We start from the raw sequence: 19,108 nt of genomic DNA, 5'->3' as shown, positions 1-19,108 counted from the left end.
TTAACTAGTCCTATATGGTTTCAACCTATTTGGAGCCTTTGGGCCTCATGGATCTGTATGTCCATTTCTCTCCCCATGTTTCAGCCACTGTTGATTTAAATATTCTATCCCTTTATCTTTCTCTTCTCCTTCTGGAATTCCCATAATGCAAATATTATATATTTTCATTGCATCCCATAATTACCATTCCCATAGTAGGCTTTCTTCACTTTTTCTTTTGCTCTTTTATTTTTTTTTTGATCCTTTGATTGGGTAATTCAAATGTCCTGTCCTCTAGGTAGATGAATCTTTCTTTTGTGTGGTCACGTCTATTTTTGAAAACGTCTATTGAATTCTTCAGTTCAGGTTTTGTATTTTTCAACTCTAGTTTTTCTGTTGCTTTTTTTTTTTTATGGTTTCTATTTCCTTGTCAAACTTCTCATTCTGTTCATACACTGTTTTCCTAGTTTTGTTTAGTTGTCTGTGCGTTCTTGTAGTTCACTAAACTTCCTTAAGAAGATTATTCTGAATTCTTTGTCTGACAGTTCATAGATCTTCATTTCTTTACAGTCAGTTATTGAAGCTTTGTTAGTTTCTTTTGGTGGTGTCATATTTACACCTGTAATGACCTGGAATACATTCTACGGTTAATTGGGAACAGGTATTGTCAAGTATGTATTAATCTACTATAGCTTTGACTACAGTCCCTTCCATTTGCTACTTTGTAACATTTGTGTATTCATACAGTCAGATAACCTACTTTCTCAGGGCCATTATTACTGAGGATAAATATAAATAAAGAATCTCCCTGATTTTCATAGGAAGATTTTCCTCTGGAATAATGTAATAAGCCTGAGCTAAAAGTACCATTGCACATTGAAATCAGTCTACCATTTTAGTTGTTGGTTTTAAAATAAACGGAAATCTAATACAAAATTATCCATAGCCTTCAGCAATCATCTGAAGAATATTTAACAAACTGAGGAAAATATTGTTTTGCACTGCAATTTCCACATAGTATCACTAACAAAAAATGGAAGAGCAAACAAAGATTTTTCTAAGTTATCTGACTAATGTATTTTGATTAAACACTTTCACATGCTTATTGTAAACCACTCATGTGTCTCACATTGAGACTTCTTTCTGTGAGTGACACCTCAGTGATTCATAACTGACACTTTAGGAGAACAAAGTGGAAGGAATATATTCCTCTGGTTGCCTTTACTCTAGGCACATTGACAATAACAATCTTGCTGAATATTGATAACACTCTCTATGCACAGCTATTATCAGTTTTTGGCACAAGGATTCTCAGAGAGCCTTGTTAAAGACTTGCTTTCAATTTATATCATAGATACTGGGTTTAGTATTTCAATATCCAGTGTTCTCCCAGTCACAGATTTGTTTCAGACTCCACTCCAATGACCTGACTCCATTTCCACTGGCCTGGAACCCTTCTAAGCTCCATCATCACCAGTAAGAAAGCTTATCTGGAAAATGGACTTATAGCAAGCAAACTTTTAAAATCTATTTTGATTATTCATTTGTTTGGAGTGACTCTATAGGTTGAAAAGGGTGAAGTGGTGATTATATGCAGGTGCAATTAAATTCTCGCAAAGCACGATTAGGATTATTATTGTCCCAGTCCTATCTTTTATGTTCTCACACATCAGGTACTGAAAAATCTCATAGACTCAATACTTCATGTCCCAAAGAGTCCTCAGAATCCCACTCTTCTTAGTGAATTAATCATATGAATGTAAACCAATAGTATCTATTTAATCTGTTTTTTAAAAATTACATAGTCAGTATGAAACCTTAAACATTGAAGTAACTTTAGAAATCAGCTTCATTCCCTTGACTTTACAGATGGTGAAACTGAGAACTAAGTGACTTTCCTCACGTTGTTAATTCATAACATCCATGTGTCTGGAACCTGATGCCAGTTTTTTCTCCATCTCATCACGGTATTTTAAACACTTGTACAAAGCTAGGCTGAGCCAGTATCAGACACTGTCATAAACAAACACAATTTAAAAGAGGTAGTATCCTCTTGTGCTGTACACTAGATCAAATTCCTTACAAGTATTGAATTTTGGTAGGAATAATATAAAACACAGCATAAGCTGTGTTGAAAATCCATATTAGCTTTTAATCTGTATCAGCTGATTCCCTGACCCATTATGTAAGCGTGAAGAGAAGATAATACCACTTAAACAGCAAACTTAGGAGTCACAAGTAAGGGTGTCAGGTGGTAATTCTCCATCAGCTAGATCCTTTTCTCTGAGATTGCATGTCCAAATGGTTATTAGCGGGTTTGCAACTATCGATGGGCTTAATACCAAACAGACAGATTTTGCTCTTAGATCTGAACATATTTAGAAAACACATGGGATGTTTCATCTCAGAGAAAAGGAATGAACAAATTAGTCAGCTTTTCCTTTCTGTAACAAGTTGATCACAAGGAAGTAACTTTTAGAATGTTCTTAAAGGCTGCATATAGCTTTTTTTGTTTTACTCAGTAAAAGGAAGTTTGGCTCACCAATAACATGCAGAGCATATGGAGGACCTTGAGAAGGATAAATGAGGCATTATTTTTGAAAGATGGTAATTAAGTTGTTCAGTCTTGTTTCTTTTGGTTCTTGTTGTTGTTGGTATGCTACTTTACCCAGCAAACTATTAGGTAATATATGTCTTTTTGACCTTTATTACATTGTGGCATACATGTGACATTAGGTATTTTAAGCAACTGAGTTTTTCAGCCTACTTAAAGTTATTCCATGAATATAATAAAATTTTATGATATATTAGGTACACGATAATACAGTAACTTATTCATTTAGTTTTACTAACTAATATACTTCAATCTAGAAACCAGACTAACTGGTAGGCAGATGTCTGCACATGTGGAAAGAGTTCTCATAAAAATGCAAATTTAAACTTATGTCTGTTGCCGTTAAATATGAAGATACTACCAGAGAAACAGACACAAAATTCCTTCTACATACCTCTCCACCATTATATAAGTAGAAATTGCAATACTTTAAGAGGAAATAACAGGTGCTTAAAGTTCCATTTGACTACAGAAGCAATAGGTAGTTCTGGGAAATAAAATTCTGTTTTTAATGGTGATCCTCTGAGAAAAAAATTTGATAATATTTCTTGAAGGCATGAGTGAAAATTTTAGTGCTAAAAAAGTACCGTTGAAATTTTCTCTGCTTTTTAGCCAGCAGGAGAAACAAAAGCAGACTTCCAGGAAGCATGTCATGTACTTAAGGAAAGAAAAGGACATGTGCCCAGTGATAATTTGAATACCTGTGTTACTTTGCCTTTTAATTTGGCTTTAGGAAAATCATGTCATTTTCATGCTACAATAGCCGATGTGCTTTAATTGGACACAAAATATAAAAAGAAGCTTATAGCATCTTATCAAATAAGCATTAATAAAACTTACCAAATAACTATAGTTAAAAAGGAAAAACTTCTTATTATAGTTTTTATTAAATAACATATACACATATAGCTAGAGAGAAAAAGAGTAGGCAAACGTATTACACAGTATTAATTCACATTATTTTCAGAAGATGGGTTTTGATTTCCCTTAACCTTGACTATCTTTACTTGTCAAGCAATTAATATGACAGAAGAAATAACAGATGTTCTTTTACCATTAACCTTCAGAAAGGAGATCCCCATTTCCAGAATTTATAAGCATTTGACACAATCTATTAAAGCAATGGAAAGATTCCCCCAATCAGAGATCTCCAGTTTGCTCAATGTAGATAAAATAAATATATAATCCAAATTTAACTTCACTTTCAAAGGCATATGAGACGGTCTCCTAACGTGTCTTGCCTATTTAAAAAATTTTTATGACGGTAAATAAACCCTGGAAAATTCCTTCTTAGATTTTACCACCTGAAACTGCAGCTGTTGGCTGCCACTATCAAAGCCTCACAACTCCAAACTCACGTGCAAACCTCGTCAAGGGCAGACATTTCTAATTGATTCCAGAAGTATTTCTTTTGCTGAGATCAGGGGGCAAAGGAAGAATAATGAGCAGCTTTTTAGGGGAATTGGGGGTTAGGGTGTTGAGGGGAGGGGAAGGGGAGCTTTTAAAATCTTGGGTTTGGCCAGAAATGCATAGCAATTTTACGGTCAATTGGCGAGAGCATCTGGAACCAGGCATTCTGGCCTCATAGTTGATGGTAGTGAAACCAGCTTACAGGCAACAGCAAGCCCATAATGAGTCCCTGTCATGTACTAGTGGAAACCATGCTGACATTCTGCCAAGGATCCCTGCACCTTTTTCTCAGGGTCAGGATTCCCCTTAGAGCCCTCATCTACTGTGTGAAATCCTGTCCACCCATGGATCTTAACTTATTTTAGCCATTCTTAAAGGCAACACAAAAAGAAAGACTAAAAATTAGAACTTGTGTATGTTTAATTCCTTGCATGAAGACAAGGCTTTATATCACAAGGCTGTGTTTGCTTTCATTTGGGGGATATATTTCAAACACGGTGGGCCATCTTGTTAGTGTATATGGAGAGTGTTGGATGCTCAGGTCATAAATCATAGCACAGCGCGTGGCACACTCAGACTAGAGAAGGCAAAATTCGAGGCTCTTTGTTATTTCAAATGTAAAACAGGTGATTATAAAAAGGGACAGGATTTCTTTTTTTTTTAAATGCCAAGTCGAAAACCAAGGTGATGTGGAAATAATTTCTTATGAGTAAATGATGTTTACCTTAAGCTGCTGCTCGTAATTCACTATGCTGACATTGGTAGATTATACCCACAAATAAGTCAGGTAAAAGGACAGCCGTGAAAAATGTAGAGTGATGTGAGTCAACAGGATGGAAACTGGTTCAGTGGTCAGGAAGGGGCGATGCAGATCGCTAGACTTCTAACATTCCTAAATTTTTGTTTTTATCTAAGCAATATAATTAAGAGAGATGGTATCCATTTTAGAACTCACTCAAAATTCCAAAGTTTGTGATATCGAAATAAATTCAACATGTTTTCTCTTCTAGTTAATCTCTGGGCAAGTAATCACTTCCTGTTTTCAAACAAGAAAAGTGAAACAAGCAAAAAAGCAAAAGCAAGGAAACAAAAACTAAACAAAAAGAAAGGCATTTAAAATATTTTTTAAAAACTCAATATATTTTGACCTAAAAATTTCCATAAAATACCTATGCTTTGATGATTTGAGTATAAGTTAACAGAAATACATAAAATTAGTGTTCCTCATAATTCATATGATATTAAAATGTGGGGAAAAGTGCTTGATGGTGAAAATTTCCTTGAAGATAAAGTATTTGCAAAAGCAACCGTACTTTGTAGATGCCCAGGCTAGTACTTTTCAAATAAAAGCCTAAGGGAGAAGGGACAGGTGGGTAAAAATATAAGATATATTTATATCTCTTAATTTTTAACCATCTTAATAGGAAAAGATGATACATAGAAAATGATCAGGGATTAATATTTTCTTGTACATAGATTCAAAATTTATTTTAAAAATCGCATACTAGGGCCAGTAAATTTCAGGAATTTTAACGTGATCATCTACAATCCACTGTGTCAAATGTAGTCTCTTTGTGCTATCGTAAGACAAAAAAAGCAGTACTATATTCTAATATTGTTTTATTTTGGTTACCAAGTATTTTGTTGCTCATAGAAAGAAAAAGTAATTATTTCTAGAAAAAACACAGGCAGTGGAGAGGAGTTTTCAAAAAGGAGCCTCATATAAATCACCCCAATCAGTTTATTTTCACTTGTTACTCATCCTGCTCCACATTCAATGCATTACTTATGTTCTATCCACTCTTATAGAACAGTATATGAATGGACATGAGAGATACATGTGCATTGTCAATGAGTTTACACACATAAAGCTCTCTGCACAGGACCTGGAACAGAGTATTTGCTGTTTGTATGTGATATACATCGAAAATTTTATATCTTTAGATAATAAAAATGCAAGGAATATAAGGGAGAGTGAAAGAATAAAAACATTTTAAAAGAAAGTGGCAATGATACTTAAATTGAATTAGAGGTGAAGGCAGAAGAGTGAAAAACTTTCTTATATGAACACAAAAAAATCTAAAGGAAATTTGCTAATAACCTCAATGTTTGTGTATTTTATTCTATTCCGTGAATGTTGCATATTTTCCTAAAAATAAAAATCTCTTATGTCCTATAAAACATATACTCTAATATGTCACATGCAGGTTATTTTCAAATTACTTAATTTAAAGAGTACAAAAGGGATTACATTCTGGAACTGTGATCTGGCTGGTGAAGTGGCTTATATTCACCTATTGGATAAATAGCTAATGAACAGAAAATAATGGCTAATATTTGGGTTGTTTAATAGAAGACTCATATATTCTCTGTAACATAGCATTACGGACATAGGAGCATTTCAGTATTTTAGCAGTTTTGATATAATGTAAAGATTTTTAATTAACTTTGAGTACTTTCTCCTAAAAAAGGATAGGGGAAATTCTGATCTATGTACTTAAAATTCAAACAGCCAATAAACCTTGTTAAAGAAGTCAGGCCTGTGGAATTAAACTTCATATTATATGTTAGCTTTTTATTTTTGCATAATTGTAGACTAGATTCATAACCCTGTCCAAGATTCATATAGGCTTATACTGGTAGTTACAGGAAAAACTGTAGCTGGATGTATTTAGCACTATGTATATAAGAAAAAGTATATGTTTATCAGAATTAGTAATAATGAATGGTAGTATCATGTTTATGTGTGGAGGTAGTATACTATTATATGGCATTACTCTGTGGAAATAAAACCTATCTGAGATCAATCCAGGGGCAATGAGACAAACTACAAGCTGGGGAAAGATACTTTTAACAAATATAAATGATGAAGGAATGGTATCGTACACAGAATTTCTAAAACGCAGACGAACTAAATAACAACCAAATAGAAAAAAATGGGTAAATGACATGCAAGTGCATATCACTGGAAAAGAAACATAAATAACCAATGAAGATGAAATAATGATCATCTTCAGTAATAAACAAGAAGATGGTAATTAGGAATACAATGAGATATCATTTAATCCCCCAGATGAACAAAAGTTAAGAAAGCTGACAATTCTGACTTTGGGGAGGGAATTTATACTCTTTCAGTGGTAAATTTTACAATAACTTTGGAAAACAAACTAGCGTTCTCTTAGGAATGTAATCGGGCCACATTTCCTACAATCCAACAATTCCACATCTAGTTGTATAACCCCAGAGAAACTACATATATGCCATGTACACTACAAGATCTGTGCACGAATTTTCATTGCAGCATTGTAAAAGTAAAAGCTAGAAACAAACATTAGAGAATGGATATTGGATATAGTCATACAATGTACATAAACTACAAATACATGCAATAAAAAGGCTATATTTTAGAAACAAAACATTCAGTAAATTAAAGGAAATTGCAGGAAACTATACATATATGATATTTTGTTTTACTCAAAGTTTTTAAATAAATCAAATATTGCTTAGTGATTAATTTAAGAATATATGAAAAAATTAGAATTTGTTTAGAAAAAGCATGGCAATGATAAACACAAAGTACAAAACAATGGTAGTATCTGTGGGAGTGTGATATAGAGCAGGGTCACCCAGGTAGCACATCATAGTGTTAACAATACTTCATTGGTATTGTAATATTTATTTATTTATTTATTTATTTTTAAACATCTTTATTGGAGTATAATTCCTTTACAATGGTGTGTTAGTTTCTGCTTTATAACAAAGTGAATCAGTTATACATATACATATGTTCCCATATCTCTTTCCTCTTGCGTCTCCCTCCCTCCCACCCTCCCTATCCCACCCCTCTAGGTGGTCACAAAGCACCGAGCTGATCTCCCTGTGCTATGCGACTGCTTGGAATATTTATTTTTAAGGTGGGTGGTTTGCATTTTGTCTTTTAAAAACTATTTTATATAATTTAATGTATAATAAATACTATATAATGGAAAAATTATGAGTTGATATGAAGAAAGTATTATTTAAAACATATAGGTACTTTTCATAAATGCAAACTTTGTACGGTTGATAAAAATATTTGAGGTTTGAATAATATTGAAATAGATTAGTCAAAACTGTTCTATACTGAATATCATAAGTCAGTGTGTGTGTGTGTGTGTGTGTGTGCCTGCACGTGTGTGTTATTTTTCCACATAAATCCATAAGTATGTTTATGGCAGACTAGCATATATTTTATGAAAAAAAGTTGGGTGCAGTCTATTCTCCACATTCATAATGAGGACAGATGTACAGTTGAAATGAACTAACTAAGATGGCTTCAGGCAAATATGTCTACATCCTGTGATATACTAATCATCATTGTGAGATGAACCTAAATAATATAAAACCCAAGTGTGGTATATTGCATAATGGCCATAAATTCATCATACCCTTTTATAATTGCCTGCTCTTCTAATCAAGAGATGGAGTCTATCTTTCTACTCCTTGAACAATGGCTGGCCTGGTGATGTTCTTTGACCAATGGAATATGGAAGAAATGACACTTTTTGAGTTCCAGAGCCTAGGCTTCAAGAAGTGTGGCAGATTCAGTTGTCATGATCCTGAAATTGCCAGGTTAAAAACCTGGTCTGGTCCACTGGAGAGAGGTCTTGTGGAGTGAAAATAAAGGTGTTCCCATCAACAGCCAAAATGGACACCCCCTCATGTGACCCTTGTGTACATTCAGCCCAGCTGACCCTTAAGCTGAATACAGCCTGATGAGTGAGCCTACATTAAAACAGCAGTAGAAACACCACAGAATTGTGAGAAATCTTCATTATTTTCAGCCATTAAATTTGGGGTTGGTTTGTTTTGTAGGAACAGATAACTTAAACACCAAAGAAGGTTGAATTTTACTAAAAAGAAGAAAGAAGAAAGGAAGACTCCATGAAACATGATGCTGCTAAGAACTGCTAAACCTCCCTTCACTTTCTGATACACGCATTTTGATCAACCATTTGGATAACAAGGGACATCTGAATATGCATGCCTTGTTATATGAAGTATTCAATATTTAATTCAGCATTCTATGTAAGGTGAAAATTCCAACAACTTGCTCTCCCCCATTTGGGTGATTATAGCTGTGGAGTAGGTGCTGGCAGTGTTCACTCAACATTTACTGAATCAATAAATAAGTGTTGAAGTCTTTACCACACTCTATTGGCTAGAAGCATTCACAAGTCTCACCCACATTCTGGGGGAGGGGATTATATAGGCTGACAGGTCATAAACAGCAGAGGCAGGGATTATGGGGTCACTCAAGGTTCTGTCTGCCACAGTTGGAGAGAGTACGGACAATAATTCAGACAAATACTTATATACATATAAATACTAAGGGGAAAATTAAATCAGGGGTGGATGAGGCAAAATTAGAAAATAACAACAACAACAAAAATGGTACCCAAGGAAGGCTGGTGGCATTTCAGGTAAGACCTGATATGAGGGCAAAAGTCATGTGGATTCCTGGGAAAGAGCAGGCGAAGGTAAAATCAAGAGCAAAGGTACTGAGGCAGGGTATACTGAACATGTTTCTAGAACACTGCACATGCCTGGAATTGAGCAAGCAAGAAAGAAAGTAGTAGAAAATGCGGTCAGGGCACTAAGAGGACATCTACTTTTTCATCTGATAAAAGTAGAGTATCCTGGATGAGCCTGGCTGAATCAGGTAAAAATCCTTCAAAGAGGCCCTGAGCGCTTCCTGAAGCAAGAGTTTCTCTTTGGGGTTTGATGACGTAGACGGCCATGCAGAGGAAGCCCACATGGCAGGGACGTGCGGGCGGCCTCTGGGACCTCAGGGCAGCCTCCAGTCAAAAGCCACAGAAAGTGGGGCCCTAAGTCATACAGCTGCAAGGAAATGAATTCTGTCAACAACCTGAGTGAGCTTGGAAGTGGATTTTTCCATAGATAAGTCTCCAGATGAGAACACAATCTAGCAGACACCTGAAATGCAGCCTTTTGAGATCCCAAGCAGAGAGCAGAGTATAGAAGGAAACTGTGTCTGACTTCCTGTCCCATGGAAACTGTTAGACAGTAAATGTGTGTTGTTTTAAGCCACTAAATTTATGGTCATTTTTTACAGCAATCAAAAATTAATACACCGGAAGAGATATGGGAACATATGTATATGTATAACTGATTCACTTTGTTATAAAGCAGAAACTAACACACCATTGTAAAGCAATTATACTCCAATAAAGATGTTAAAAAAAAAATTAATACACCGATTAAAATCGAGCTCACAAAGGGAAGGCTTTTGCTATGTTTTTGCTGGATCAGGTGTTCAGTAAGTGTTGAATAAACGTTTCTTTTTGCCACTTAGAGCATTAGGCAGGCTGGTTCTGTCTTCTGTGAGCATGTGTTTACCTCCTATTAGGACCCACTCTTTGGGCTGTTGTCACTAGGTTCATCTCACCACTCAAACAGTCCCTGGCCACCCCTGCTTCCAGACCTTTCAATGTAATCTCCCTTCAGTCAAGTGCTCTCCACCTTCTCACCTTCTGCTTGCTCAAATTCTACTCCCCTCTTGTGCACATCTTCAGCAGATATAAGTTGGTTCACCATTTAACAGTGATGTGTTTCCATTTTAATGATTCAAGCAAAAACTGTAAGAATTTAGGGTTTTTCTGAGGTCTAAATTTATAGACATTGCATGTTCTTTTGGAATCAACTAATAAGCAGTTATTCTCAGGTTTTTGTTTTCATTGCTTTTAATGCCCTAGTTCTCAAAACATTGTTTTAAATGTGTGTATGTAGTTTGTGTATGTAGTGTGTGTGTGAATATGGTATAGATAAGTGGATATAATTATTACTTACATGCCAGATATTATGGTAGGTTCTACAGACTATCCTCTTTTCTCCTTTGAATATAAAAACAACTTCCATAAGTTTTTTATTCTCCTGTTTGTTGAGGGAACGAAGGTGTGGTTATTTTAGATAATCCCTCAAGGCCATACAACCAATTGGCAGAGCTGGAGATGGCACTTAGATTTGTGTGACTTCAAAGCCAATGCTTTTTCCAGTACCCTAAACTATCTCCTCAATTAAATAAAAAGCTATGCGAAACAAAATATACATAGTATCAAAATATATGCAAACAAGTGTTTCCCATTATCTTATATACCTATATACTTAACAAAATATTTATTCATCTTTGACCTTGCTATCTTCTCTTTAAGTGTCTATCAGGTTAGACACGTTTAACACTACTGATGCAAGTTAAATCAATCACAAATTCATAGGTCATCTTAGAAAAAACAAATGGTACCTGAGCCACCAGAAGAAAAATATGTGTTGCTTATGTGAGTGAGAAATGAGTGAATGAAACAGTGAGGTGATTGTTTTTCTGTCAAATTTCTTATACATAAAACAGCAAGTTTTTAAAAAGTATGTGAGTCAGTCAAGATATTGATTGATCTAGCCAAAAAGAAATGTACAAGGGCATGGACTAATCATTTCATGCACTAGATAGACAACTATGCACTTGTATACCAGTAAATTTTATTTATAAATAGCAAGAGCACCACACCCTTACTTAATGTTCTTGTGGATCCAAGCTAAAGGGAATAAAACTTCCACATGGAAGTCACAGGATCAGATTCAAATTATACCTTGTATTTCTGACTCAGAATTATAACTACCTAAGAGCTCTTTTATAATCTAAGTGCAAAATAATTTAAGGTCAATTTTCCAGTCTGTGTGTGCTTGTGTATGTGTTTTTAGCTGAATAGGTGTGGTCAGCAGTATGCTTGTTTAAGGTAGGACTGTTTAACGTAGTCCTACGTGCATAACGTAGGACTGTCATGCACACCTATGGAATTTGGCTTACGTAATAAAGCAATATAACAGACAACCTCCAACCAGCCTTCGAGATAAACAGAGAAGAGTCATAGGGCTACAAGCTGATGTTGGCAATACATACAACATTGATTTATAAAAGAAAGAGGATTAATTGCTTCAATGTCTCTGATTCTAATGATAGCTTCAAAGAAAAATGATGAGAACATTGTATCCTTGTAGGATAATCACTCCTAGTCAGTCAGTCCTAATTCATATTGAATGGAGTCACTGAGGCCATTCATTAGGTTTCTGTACAACTTGTGGGGTGCAAAGAACAGTTTTAGTAAAACTCTGATAAATGGCAAAGATTTACATAAAGTTCTAAGAAATAAAAATGTTAGGAAAACACAAATTTGAAATTCACAATTAGGAAACAAGATTTGGTAACTGGTTTTAATTTTTAAATTTTTGAACTTTAAAAAGAAGTGGAAAAAAGCCTATTTCACAGGTAAAAATGTTGATAATAAAATACTTGCCCAGTCTTTCCCATATAGTTGTTGACCTCTGGTCAGAGAAGACTTATTCAGATTTAACCTCAGAAATTCAGTGGTTAATAACATTTTAATAATGATAATAGTAGTACAAATACTTTTTATAACAACAATAATAGCAGTAATAATAGTAATATGAATAATGATAATTAAAATGTATCAAGTGCTTCCTATGTTCTTCCTTTGTGTCGTTTAATTTTTCCACCAAGCCATATGGAGTAGATATCATTATTATACCACTTTAAGGAAATGTTTTAGTGGCAAATCACAGGCAATATCTGCTCTTGAAAAATTGGCCATGTGTGTGCCTTTCTGGAAAGAATAGGTAAGCAGCTTGAAAGATTTGGCCATGGTCCTCCCTTCCTTGAATCATAAACCAAAGATAATTCAGAGGTAACTTATTCAAACTATTAGTCTTTTCAGAACACTTTGCAGCTAAATGGATAAGACCTTTTAGCTCTCCACATTTTTCAAGGTACTTTTATTACATTGCATCTGAAATTTCATCTAAACCCCTTGAGGTAGGTGAGTACTGCTATCAATACATGGAAGAAAACATTGCTTAGTGATCAAGAGCTATGGTGTCAGACTGCCTTTGCTGTATCCTGACTTGTTTGCGTATTACCTATGTGAATTCAAACAAGTGATTCAACCTGTTACTCAGTTTTCCATTATGAAAATAATAATAGTAACCACATCATGAGTTTGATACGAAGACTAAACGGAATAATGCAGGTAAGTCTTTTAGAACATAGTATGAGCTCCATGCATATTAGCTCTCGTTAAACCTATTTTACAGGTGAACGACCTGGGGCAGAGTCCAATGTCCAAAAAAGTGAGTGTCAGGCTAAGAATTCATTACCATAACATTAAGTTCAACATTGCTGCTCCTTCCCAACCCCTATGTCAGTAGTTCCCAAACTTGACTTTTGGATCTCGTGGCAAGCCAAAAAATTTTTTCAAGGGATCCTTAAGTTCATATAAAATAATAATAATAGCACCTAACATTTATTAAGCATGTACTATGTGTTAAGCACTGTACTAAATCTCTTACATAGATTATCTCCTTTAATTCTCAAAACCCTATTTGATAGACATTATTAGTTTATCCCTTTACAGATGAGGAAGTTAAGGCCAAGAATATTTAAGTGATCAAATAACTGCCCAAGGACACACAGAAAGTAAGTTCCTGAGCCAGGAATCAAATTCAGACAATATGGCTTCAAAGCTCAAGTCCTAACAATCACTTTCACCTACTGACTAATTTAAGTAAACAGATAGCGTTTCACCCCTAGAGTTCATCACCCTCAAAAGCTGGACACACTACACTGCCCTTCACTATCCCACCATCAAAAACCCCAGTGTTTTTTGTAACTATACATTTTCACGTTTGCAACACGGACAACTTAAAGAACCTACATTCTCTCTTTGTTCTGGAGCATTTAAGATAAACTACCACAATATACCCAAGAGTAGGTTCATTAAATGGAATTACTCTCCTTCATGCCTCCAATTAGAATGCCTTCCCTCATATAAAATGTGAAAATGCTAATTTTTTTTTATTTTTAAGGGGTTTTTTTGCATTTATATTTCTAAACTTCATTAAACATGTACAATTTATGCTTCTTTATTTTGATTTTAGGTTGTAACCTCAAGAAACAAAATATATGTAGACATATTAACTTTATTTAATGCCTATTTAAATATATATGTTAGATTAGATGATATCCAAGATCCTGGTACTAAGATTTAATACTTCATTTTTTTAATTTAGATTTTTTAAAAACTGGAAATATATTTACATGGTTCAGAAATTTTAAGGTACCAAAAAATATTAACTTAATGAAGAATCTTCCCCCTACTCCTTTCTTCTAGTCATACAATTCACTTTCCCACAGGCAACCACGTGTAAGGATCTTGTTTATATTTCTTGATACATTTACATGCATGTAAAAACATTTGTACATTTATATGCATATAACTCCCCTTCTTCATTTTTATACTTATATGCCTTGTATGGTAGCATGCTTCACAGATTCTCCTGTTTCATGTTTTATTCTTTCTTTCTCTTTTCCCCTCTCTCTCTCTCTGTTTAATATATACACACATGATGCAGCAAGCTCAAATATATATGTATTTTTTATAAATGCTCCATACTGGTATTAAAAACTTTGATCTTTCCATTGGTAAATGCATATTCTACTTTATGAGTGAACCACAAAATTTAAGCAGTTCCCTATTAATGGCTATTAGGTTGTTTTCAGTCATTCCATTACAAATGACTAATTTTGCATATACATCCATTTGCACATGTGTTGAGCGTATCATTTGTGTAGCACAAACTCCTTGGAGTGGAATCCTGGGTCAAAGGGTATGAGTAGTCGTAATTTGATAAATATCACTGAATTGTCTTCCAAAGAGTCTGTCCCAACTTATAATTATTACTCAATTATGAAAGTGTCTCTTTCAGTTTTCTCTCCAGTTAACACTGGAGAGAATGTTAGCATTTACGTTTCATGCTTAAATAAGGTTACACAATGCACGTTCCGAGGATGATGGCAGGTTGCTCAGCACCAAAGTTAAACAATATAACCCTTGATTTAAAAGAATAAAACCATATCCATGAAAACATTAGTGATGAGAATTATGTTTTTTAATCTTTATCTAAGATTCAAAATCATAAATATGAATCCAAGAGTTCAGTGTTCTTGGAAGATAACTTTTAATCCTAACAGGTCAAATTAAACATATTTTTCAGTTGTAGAAAAATCTCAATTATAATGATATTATTTCTATAGAATTATTAACTCTCGCAAGTAATTAACAAAACATCCTAGTCACAATTTTCACTTTAACAGCCTAGAAAGAAAAATCTCAAATGGTAGAGTCTCTGCCAAGAACTTTTTGTAAAGTCACTTCTACCACTTGTTGAGAAACAACTACATGGCCTACTTTCTTTACAAACATCATGCAATGCAATTTGTCCAACCACTTTATGAAGGTTAATAGTATCGATCCAAATTTAGAGACCAAAAAACTGAGACTCAACAATATTAACCAGCTCAAGGTGACACAACAAATAAGTACTGGCAAGTAAGTGAATGGGTAAAAATTTCCCACAAATACTACTCACAAAATAAATAGACAAAAATGTTGTTGAATGAATGAATTAAATATGCAACAGATGTTTAATCCTGCTATAGCTACCTAAAGCAAATATCTTACCTCAAAAGCAAATGACAAAGAAGGGATGAAAGGCTTCAGATGACCCAATCTACACAGCATTAGGAACACCAAGCAACGGAAAGTTTCCAGAACAGCTGCCTTAGGTCTGAAATAAAATGTCATTTACATGCATTAGCTTTAAATATGCTCTTTATTACCTGGTATAATTAATACAGTGATATACATTTATATTAATTTTCAAGAAACACATAGTATTTTAATATATTTGAGGAGCATGTGCCTCTGAAGCTGCTTGAAAACGGGCATTAAACTAAGACACAAAATGCACCTTTTTAAAGAAAATCTATTCTTTATCAATTTATTGCTTAGTTTGAGAATTGCTGAATTAGGGTGAAACATTTTCAACTAATAAATAATATTAGACAACTAAATTTCTAGGGTTTCAAGACTAGACTCCCCTCACTCACCCAATACCTTCAAACTTCATTCATTTAATAAATGACTTCTTAGGAGGACTGACATAGTTAACAACAGTACTCTAAAATAATGAACGCTCAAATTATGAAATATTGGGAACATGACAATGTGTAGTTAAGTTTAACATGATAGGCAGCATAGATCTTTATTAATTATTTTGTTGAATATTTTCATTATATATAGTATTCTTGAAATTCAAACTCTAACATATAAAATAGGTATATGTATTTAAAATGGAGTTGAGGGTCACACAGATAGGCATTTATAAATTGCCTTACAATAATAGGAATGAACAACTACTTTATCAGATTAAAATAGACTTCATATGATAGTCAACCAACATTTATTGTATAATTAAATATTTTCATAAAAGACAAATGGTATTTTTATGAAAGGTGAATTTTCTAATAAAATATTATTGAATTAATGTCATTATAATAAAGCTATATTTTATTTAGTTAATTTAGAATATAGAGGTAAAGAAAAAAGTATTAAAAAATCTAAAATAGTGTATTTATTAAGCTTAAAAAATTCTTCTGCCATCAATTATGACATGTTGCGCACTTCCCTGGTGGCGCAGCTGTTAAGAATCCACCTGCCAATGCAGGGGACACGGGTTTGAGCCCTGGTCCAGGAAGATCCCACATGCCACGGAGCAACTAAGCCAGTGCGCCACAACTACTGAGCCTGCGCTCTAAAGCCCACGAGCCACAACTACTGAGCCCACGTGCCACAACTGCTGAAGCCCATGCACCCAGAGCCCGTGCTCCGCAACAAAAGAGAAGCCACCACAATGAGAAGCCTGCTCACCACACCGAAGAGTGGCCCCCGCTCACCACAACTAGAGAAAAGCCTGCGCGCAGCAATGAAGACCCAACGCAGTCCAAAATAAATAAATAATTTAATAAAATTAAAAAAAAAATGATGACATGTTGTTTCTATAAAATTGAATATAACATTTTTGTGCAAAAAAAAGACAACACATTTCTACCAAATAATTTAAACTCAGTTAAAACAGGGTGACAGTTCGTGATTCATTTGCATCCAAGTAATGTGATTTTTGTGTATGTGAAAAAAAATTAAGAAATTTTTTCCTTTGTAAAATCATCTTATTTCATTACTGTAAACTATTATTTTTTAAATTGATATTTGGGTAATTTTCAGTAATAAAACAGAAAATAAAATTTCTAATTTAAAACACATTTATTTTTATTAATTCTGTTCTATCGTTTACTGTTTAACTTTATATTGTGAAATGAAACATACATAGGGAGAAGTACACAAAACAGAAATATGCAGCTCAATGATTTTCAACAAATAAACAACCATATAACCACCACTCAATAGTAGCCCCCCCAAAGACATCTCACCTCCTCAATACTTCCACCCTCCCTCTGTTGCAAAAAGAATCACAACCTGTTAGTTTATCATTTATGGTAATCATACCATTTCTTGCTCTCTTTTACTTATATTTTTATTGCTTTAGCATAAATTTCTAAAAACTGTTCTTTACTCTTATCTTTTTTTTTACTTTTTGTAAATGAAATTATATTGTGTGCACCTTTTTGTATTTAGCATCTTTCAATCAGTGTTTTTAGTGAGATACATCTACGATTCTGCATGCAGCAGTAGCTCATTCTTCACTCGTGCATTATTCCATTGTGTGAACAGACGAATATTCATGCATCCATTCACCTTGTGAAGGACATTTGGATTGTTGGCCACATTTGTTTATTAGGAACAATGCTTTCTGAACATTCTTTCATGTGATTTTTGGGTGCACTGTTAGTATATATCTGGAATTGAATGGCCGGGTTATAGGGTATGTGTGTATATATATATATATATATATATATATATATATATATATATATATATATATATACACACATACACACATATATTCAAATTTAGTAAAATTCTCAGTTTTTCAAATTAGGTATCACAATATAAACTGCCTCCTTTAGGGTGTGAGCATTCCAACAGGTGGTATTGTCAATTCTTTTGATTTTAGCCATTTGTGATACAAGGTCTTTGTTGCTTATAAAAATTGGCAAATACCATCTCCTACCTGAAAATTTTACTTTTGTACTGTCTTAATAAGAGTTAATTTTTGAAGAACTGACTTTCGTAATATTATTCTAAACTAATTCGTCAGTTTTATCTATGTGATTAGGGATTTCTGTGGACCATTTAATATTTTTACCTACTCCAAGGTTATAGAGATATGTTACTATACTATCTGCTAGAATCTGTACTGGCTTTCCTCTCACTTTTAAATCTGCAATCCCCTGACCCCAGAATTAATTTTTTATGGTGTGAAATATTTGTCAAGTTTATTTTTCTTATTCCTTTGTGGAAATTCAGTTTTTCTAAGACCATTTATTGAAAAGATAGCATTTTCCCGTAGCTCTGCAGGGACGCCTTTGTCACAAATCAAGTCCATATACATGCATAGATCTGTTTCTAGGTTCTCTGTTCTAATTTTTGTGCCAATAAAACATGTCTAATTACTGTAGCTTTATAATAAATCTTGATAGCCAGTAGCTCAACTCCTGCCATTGTAAAAAAATCTCAAGATTGTGCTGGCTATTATTGGGCCTTTGCATTTCCATATACATGTATTTTAGAAAGAGCCTGTCAAATTCCACAAAGAAGAGACCTTTTATAATTTTAATTCAAATTGCACTGAATATGTAAATCAATTGCTGAAATTGTAATCTTTACAATATTGAGGATTCTAATTTATGAATATAGTTATCTCTCCAATTTTAAAAATTCTTTATTTTTCACAGTATTTCAATAGTTCTATAGTGTAGTTTAGAGATTTTGTACTCATTTTTTTAGGATTGGTTTTTCTTGGTATTTGATATATTTGATGCTATTGCATAAAGTTTTACATTTCCTAGTACATAAAAATATCGTTGATGATAATTTCTTTAAAACTTTTCTGAAATTCATCCATTAATTTGAATAAATTCCCTATAGATTCCTTAGATTTTCTAATTAATTCACTAATTAGATTTTAGATTAATTAACATAAATTAATTTTCTAATAAATTTATTAATTCCTTTCAAA

The 19,108-nt window shown here is 33.7% G+C and overlaps 1 protein-coding gene across 1 annotated transcript in view; it reads right to left on the bottom strand.

The window, feature by feature from the left end:
- Positions 1-19,108, bottom strand: part of AGMO (alkylglycerol monooxygenase) — a 331,345-nt gene that overhangs the window by 133,602 nt on the left and 178,635 nt on the right. Inside the window, exon 12 of the mRNA XM_061197729.1 lies at positions 15,592-15,697. Coding sequence (XP_061053712.1) covers positions 15,592-15,697 — 106 coding nt within the window. The remainder of the gene's footprint in view (positions 1-15,591; positions 15,698-19,108) is intronic.

This window comes from Eubalaena glacialis, chromosome 8, assembly GCF_028564815.1.
Source record: "Eubalaena glacialis isolate mEubGla1 chromosome 8, mEubGla1.1.hap2.+ XY, whole genome shotgun sequence".
In the NCBI taxonomy this organism is placed as follows: Eukaryota; Metazoa; Chordata; class Mammalia; order Artiodactyla; family Balaenidae; genus Eubalaena; species Eubalaena glacialis.
Note: the sequence above shows the minus strand (reverse complement) of the source record. Positions and strands in the feature narration are given on the sequence as shown.